The following is a 6,071-nucleotide window of genomic DNA, read 5'->3' as shown; positions in this document are numbered from 1 at the left end:
CCGTGTTGCCCCGTTTCACCACGTCCCTTGCGTGATTGCCCCGTTTTTCCCCGTTCCTTGCGTTTTCTCCACGTTCCCTACAGTTTTTCACCGTTTTGCCTCGTTTGACCCGCGTTTCGCCCCGTTTTCACCGCGTTCTCCGCATTCTTGGCCCGTTTTGCCCCGTTTTGACGCGTTTCTCCACGTTCCCCATCGGTTTTCATCGTTTTGGACCTCGTTTTGCGCTGTTTCACAGTTTTCCAACGTTTTCAAGCCGTTTTCGTGTAGTTTTCCAGTTTTTCGATATTTTTGAATTTCCCTCGGCTCCGGCCACAAGAGCACCCCAATGGCAGGGAAATCAAGAAGATGAAGAAGGATACAGAACTGAACCGGAACCGCATAGAGCCCCCAAGAAGAACAAAGAGAAGAAGTCGCGACAAGACCACCAAGACTCAATGGAAGAAAGACTGGAGGCACGCATCATGGCCTCCGTAGAACACCAAATCAACGTGATGTCCGTTAATCTGAGCGATCTACTACAAACACAGCTAGGCCAACGAAACGAAGACCGCCCGGGGCCTAGTAATGTCAACGCGCGGCGAAACACACAAAGACGACCGCGGCCCGGAAGATTAGAGACAGTCGACGAAGATGAAGACTACCGGGATGACCGAAGTGAAGGGCGCTACTACAGCCCTGAGAGAATGCTAGAAGATGAAAACAGACTGGGCAAGTTCAAACCCATTCCCCCAGAGAAATACAAAGGCCATCGCACCTCACTGGAACTCAACAAGTGGTTCAGAGAGGTCGAAGACTACATGCAGTGGAACAACATAGGCAGACGCAGATGGGTGCAAGTGGCCAAAACTTTCCTGGCCGATGACACCTATGTATGGTTCCTCACCGAACAGTCATCAAAGCACTGGGAGGACTGGGAGGACTTACAAAGAGACATGCTCAGCTATTTTGTCCCAGAGAATGAAGGCAACAAAGTCAGGGATTCGTGGCGCGATCTACGCCAAGACGGCCACATACCAGATTACGTTGTCAAGTACCGGCGATTGATGCTCCAACTCCTGCTGATGCACGCAGCAGACAGGCTACATGGCTTCCTGTACGGCCTTAAACCCTGGGCCCGTCGCGAGGTAGAAAAGCAGAATCCCAACACCTGGGAAGTGGCCGCCAATATGGTCGGAAAGATACGAGATACAAACTCAACCCCAGGTGTCACTACAAACAACCCTCGCCCCAACAATTTTGCCCCCAATAACTGGCCTAACCCACCCGCCGGGCGAGGCCGCGAATTTATACCAAATAACAGAAGCAATGAACCCCGCTCACCACCGCGCAGCTCTTTTGCGAGCAATTCCTACAGCACCACGTGCAGCAGTTTTGTCCCCAATACTTACAAGGGCAACAATAACAACCCGCGCCCCGATCGCACCTGGTGCAGTGACTGCAGGATTGCTCATGGCCCCTACTACGCTTGTGTACGCAAGCGCAATCAAGCAGCCTCCTCATCTAGCAGGGTCAACACCCTCCAAATAGAAGAACCACCCTCCCCCCCCCCCCCCCCGAATAAGAGTCGAAGAACTGGCTAGCCCTGTGACTAACCAGCAACCCCGGATTGGAGCAGTTTCCCTCCACCCACAATGTATGGCAGCGGCAATAATGGACATTCATAACTTATATGTCCAGGCAACATTTGGATCCCAGCGGCAATGGATCATGGTAGACTCAGGCGCCACACACAATTTTCTATCACCACAATGTGCCGCGTGCCTGGGCCTACGTCTCACCACCGTCAATGAAACGACAGTCAAGTTTGCCCAAGGAAAGGATAACAATGTCAAGGCAGCTCGGCAAGTCAGGATCGAGATGGGTGAATTCACATGTCGACTTGATTTCATAGTGGTCCCAATGGACGACTTTGAGGCAATCATTGGTCTCTCCTTCAACGACAAGTACCTCATTGCACTCCTAGGCATGAAGGTGGACCAGTTACTGCTAAATAATCAAGGCAAAGCAGTGACAGTAAAAGGCGCCAGACTCACAACAAAGCAAGCTTTCACCCGCCAGGCGCATCTTCAAACCAATCCCCCTCCCATCAACCGCCAAGACCCTGCTCAATTGGCAGCGATGAAAGGCAAACAAAAAGTCCCAGAGACATCTTCCCCCAGAATCAACCTCATGAGCGCAACCCAGGAAAGCGGGCCCTCAAGAAAGGAGCTCAGGTTCACCTCTGCATCATGCAAGCAAAGGAACAGCCCACAGCAAGGCTCAACTCCATTACCATCGAGCAGACCAAAGTGGGTGATCCCTCCCTTACCCCCATCCTCCAGAAGTACAAGGATATTGTCATACCTCCAGAACTTCCCCCCGGCCTACCCCCTCCCCGTCAAATTCAACATGAAATTGACCTCATCCCAGGAAGCACACCCCCGGCGAAGGCCCCCTACCGCATGAACGACACCGAGCTAAAAGAGCTCAAGAAGCAACTCCAGGAATTGGAGGACCAAGGTTTCATCTGGCCCAGCAGCTCTCCTTTTGGGGCCCCAGTCCTGTTTGTCAAGAAGAAAGACGGCTCGATGCGACTATGCGTGGATTATCGGGCCCTCAACAAGATAACTATCAAGAACAGGTACCCAGTCCCCCTCATGGAAGATCTGCTGGACAGACTACAGGGTGCCCAATACTTCACTCGCATCAACCTCCGCTCCGGCTACCACCAAGTCCGCATCGCCTCTAAAGACATCCCGAAGACCGTCTTCCGCACACGCTATGGCTCCTGGGAATGGATGGTCCTGGGGTTTGGTCTCACCGGCGGTCCTGGCACTTTTTGCAGAATAATCCATGACAGTTTCCGGGACATGATAGATGATTTCCTCATTACTTACATTGACAATCTACTCATCTACAACAAGACTCTAGAAGAGCACCAGAAGCATGTCGCCGCAGTACTCCAACGCCTCCGCGAACACCAGCTATATGCCAAGCTGGAGAAGTGTGAGTTTGCTGTCCAGAAAATCGAGTTCCTTGGCTTCATCGTCACATCAGAGGGTATTATGGTGGATCCCAAGAAAGTCGACGCCGTCATCAAGTAGGCCCCCCCGACATCCATCAAAGAAGTCCAAGAGTTTGTGGGCTTCTGTCAGTACACACGCCGTTTCATCCGTGACTTCAGCAAGATTGCTGAGCCACTTACAGAGATAACCAAAGGCCACAAACCCTTTCAGTAGACCTCTAAAGAGGAAGAAGCCTTTGAGAACCTGAAGATCGCCATGTGTAGTACCCCTGTCCTCCGACTACCCGACTTCACCAAACCATTTGAAGTACATACAGATGCCTCCGATGGTGCCATTGGTGGAGTCCTCATGCAAGAGCAGCAGCCCATCGCCTACGAATCTCACAAGTTCACAGATGTAGAAACAAGATGGACTACACGTGAGAAGGAAATGCTCGCTGTCGTCCACTGCCTCCGAAAGTGGCGACACTATGTCCAAGACAAACACACGAAGGTCTATACAGACAAAATCTCCCTCAAGTACTTCCAGACACAACCCAAAATCACCCCCAAGCAAGCTAGGTGGCAAGACACACTGGCTGAATACGACATCGACATCATCCACAAACCGGGCACCACCAATGTCATGCCCGACGCCCTCACTCGAATGCCCACCCTCACTGCTATCTCCACAGCAACCAGCACTCTACGCCAACGCATCCTCGACGCTCAAAAGACTGATCCTACTGTCCTCCGCATGCTCAACGACCACATCTCTGGGAAAGCTGCAGTGGGTCTCTTTGAAGTCAAAGATAACCTCTTCTACGCGCATGGAAAAATCTACATCCCCAATGATCCAGAGCTAAAGAAAGACCTCATGTGGGAGGCTCATGATTGCAAGCTAGCTGGACATGGTGGACAGAAGAGATCTTATGACAAACTCCATCAACACTACATGTGGCCCAAAATGAAGGACGACGTAATCGACTACGTGCGCACCTGTCCAACCTGTCAACTGGTCAAAGCTCAAAGGGTCAAGCCTACCGGCCTCCTCCACCCCATGCCAACACCCTCCCGGCCTTGGGACATGGTAAGTATGGACTTCATCGTCGACCTCCCCCCCTCCCACGGCCACACGACCATCATGGTGGTCGTCGACTACTTCACCAAGCAAGCCCACTTCATACCTGCAAAGCCTCCCGTCACCGCCTACCAAGTTGCCAAACACTTCTTCGCCAAAGTCTTCAAATACCACGGCATCCCCCTAGCCATAGTTTCTGATCGCGACACCCGTTTCCTCAGCGACCTCTGGCGCGAGCTCTTCAAGCTGCTAGGCACCCAGCTCCGCTTCTCCTCCGCCTACCACCCAGAAACCGATGGTCAAACTGAAAGAGTCAACCAAGGCATCGAAGACTACATCCGCAACTACGTCAAGGCCGATCAGAAGGACTGGTCCGAATACATGGACGTCCTGGAATTCCACTACAACAACTCCATCCACAGCAGCACTGGCTACACCCCCTTCGAGCTCTCCACAGGTAAAGAAGTCATCACACCTCTTGCACTGGCAACCGGCGATGTGCATGCCCAGGATCTGGAATGTGAAGAGTTTCTTCAACAATGGCAAACCCGCATGCAAAGTGCAAAGAAGAGTCTCGAGCAAAGCAAGGTACGTATCGCCAAATACGCCAAACAAAAGCGAAAGCCTGCCGAACTCTTCCAAGAAGGTGACTTAGTCCTCGTCAGCTCTCAGAATATCACCCTCCCGCAAGGCCTCTCCCCGAAGTTCAACCACCGCTACTATGGGCCATACAAAGTGCTCAAGTCCTACAACGACATCACCTACAAGCTGGATCTCCCATCACACATCAACATCCACAACGCCTTCCATGTAAGTCTACTCAAAAGATTTGTGCCGGACAACACATATGGTAGAAGCCTCCCCGAATATGTAAAGGATGGCCCGCCACATGAGCCGGAGGCCATCCTAAAGTCGCGTTTTGGGCGCCGGGGACAACTTTTCTATGTCAAATGGCGCAATCGCCCCATGACGGAATGCACTTGGGTACCTGAAGAAATCATGCTTCGACTCGGAAGACCCCTTGTGCTGCGCTGCGCTTCTACAACATGCCCACTGAAGAGGAGGACAACACACTACATGGCAACAACATAGAGTAGTCCTCCCCCCCACTTGTAACTAGCATCACCCTAGGTAGCTAGACATTTTTGACAACACTTCACTCCCCCCTTGTAAATATCCGCCTCAAAACCTCAACATCAACTTTTGTATCGGCACCTCTCAAAACCCCGGCTTGACGTGGGCGTCAAGTTCTCTCAACCCGGGGGTGTATATAAGGGAAGTATGTGCCACTTCCCCCAACTTGCCAGCCCCGTTTTCATGTGATTACTTGCGTCCCTTGTATTCGGCACTTTCTTATGATATTGATCATTCGTTCGCGTCCCTCACTCTCGTGTCCCTCTTGCGTTCAGTTTTCAAGTTGCGTTCTTGTGTATGTGTTTGCTTGCCTGCAGGTCCCGTTTGCATCGCAGGTGAGCCGACGCGGCCCCTTTTCCGCGACGCCCCGAACAAGGGCGTCACAGGTGGATTATTAGGTGACCACGGCCTGAGCAAGCTGTAGACGGACCAGGGGGTTGGAGCTGCGGAGCAGCGCAGTGCAGTCGGGGTTGTGCAAGGCGTGAGACGATGGGCTTAGTGGCAGATCGAGGGCAGCAAGGAGGTGACCGCCTGATTCCCGGAGAATCCATGGCGGACTTGTTGGGGACGCAATCCGGAATGAGTGCAGTTGACAGTGGGCTGGAGGGCTACACAGGCACCTTAACAGCAGGGATGAGGAGATGGAAAGGGCTACACAGGCACCTTAACAGCAGGGATGAGGAGATGGAAGCCGCGAGCCTGAGGCAGTCTCTCTCTCTCTCTCTCTCTCTCTCTCTCTCTCTGTGTGTGTCTCTCTGCAGTGTGGTGTAGAAAACTTTACGAAGATATAGGCTATAATGAGCAGGCCAAAATGTCACAGTGAGGCTGGCGCTGCCAATTAATTTCTTCTTTTTCAATCATCAATATCGCACG

General features: G+C 52.3%; 1 protein-coding gene across 1 annotated transcript; it reads left to right on the top strand.

Annotated features, from left to right (window-relative positions):
- Positions 1-434: 434 nt before the first annotated feature.
- LOC147438013 (uncharacterized) lies at positions 435-3,083 on the top strand. The gene is made up of 2 exons (XM_086486679.1): positions 435-1,508; positions 2,160-3,083. The coding sequence occupies exons 1-2, from the start codon at positions 435-437 to the stop codon at positions 3,081-3,083; spliced, it is 1,998 nt and encodes a 665-aa protein (XP_086342805.1).
- The last annotated feature ends 2,988 nt before the right edge of the window (positions 3,084-6,071 follow it).

Source organism: Adiantum capillus-veneris, chromosome 17 (assembly GCF_014529385.1).
Source record: "Adiantum capillus-veneris isolate H3 chromosome 17, ASM1452938v2, whole genome shotgun sequence".
In the NCBI taxonomy this organism is placed as follows: Eukaryota; Viridiplantae; Streptophyta; class Polypodiopsida; order Polypodiales; family Pteridaceae; genus Adiantum; species Adiantum capillus-veneris.
This window is presented reverse-complemented; position numbering and strand designations above follow the sequence as displayed.

What these genes read in the sequence shown, in the direction of transcription:
- LOC147438013 (XM_086486679.1), top strand. Translation starts at nt 435, where the DNA reads ATGGAAGAAAGACTGGAGGCACGCATCATGGCCTCCGTAGAACACCAA. An exon ending in CAGCCTCCTCATCTAGCAGG is followed by an intron (nt 1,509 to 2,159) that starts GTCAACACCCTC and finishes ATCTTCCCCCAG; the next exon opens with AATCAACCTCATGAGCGCAA.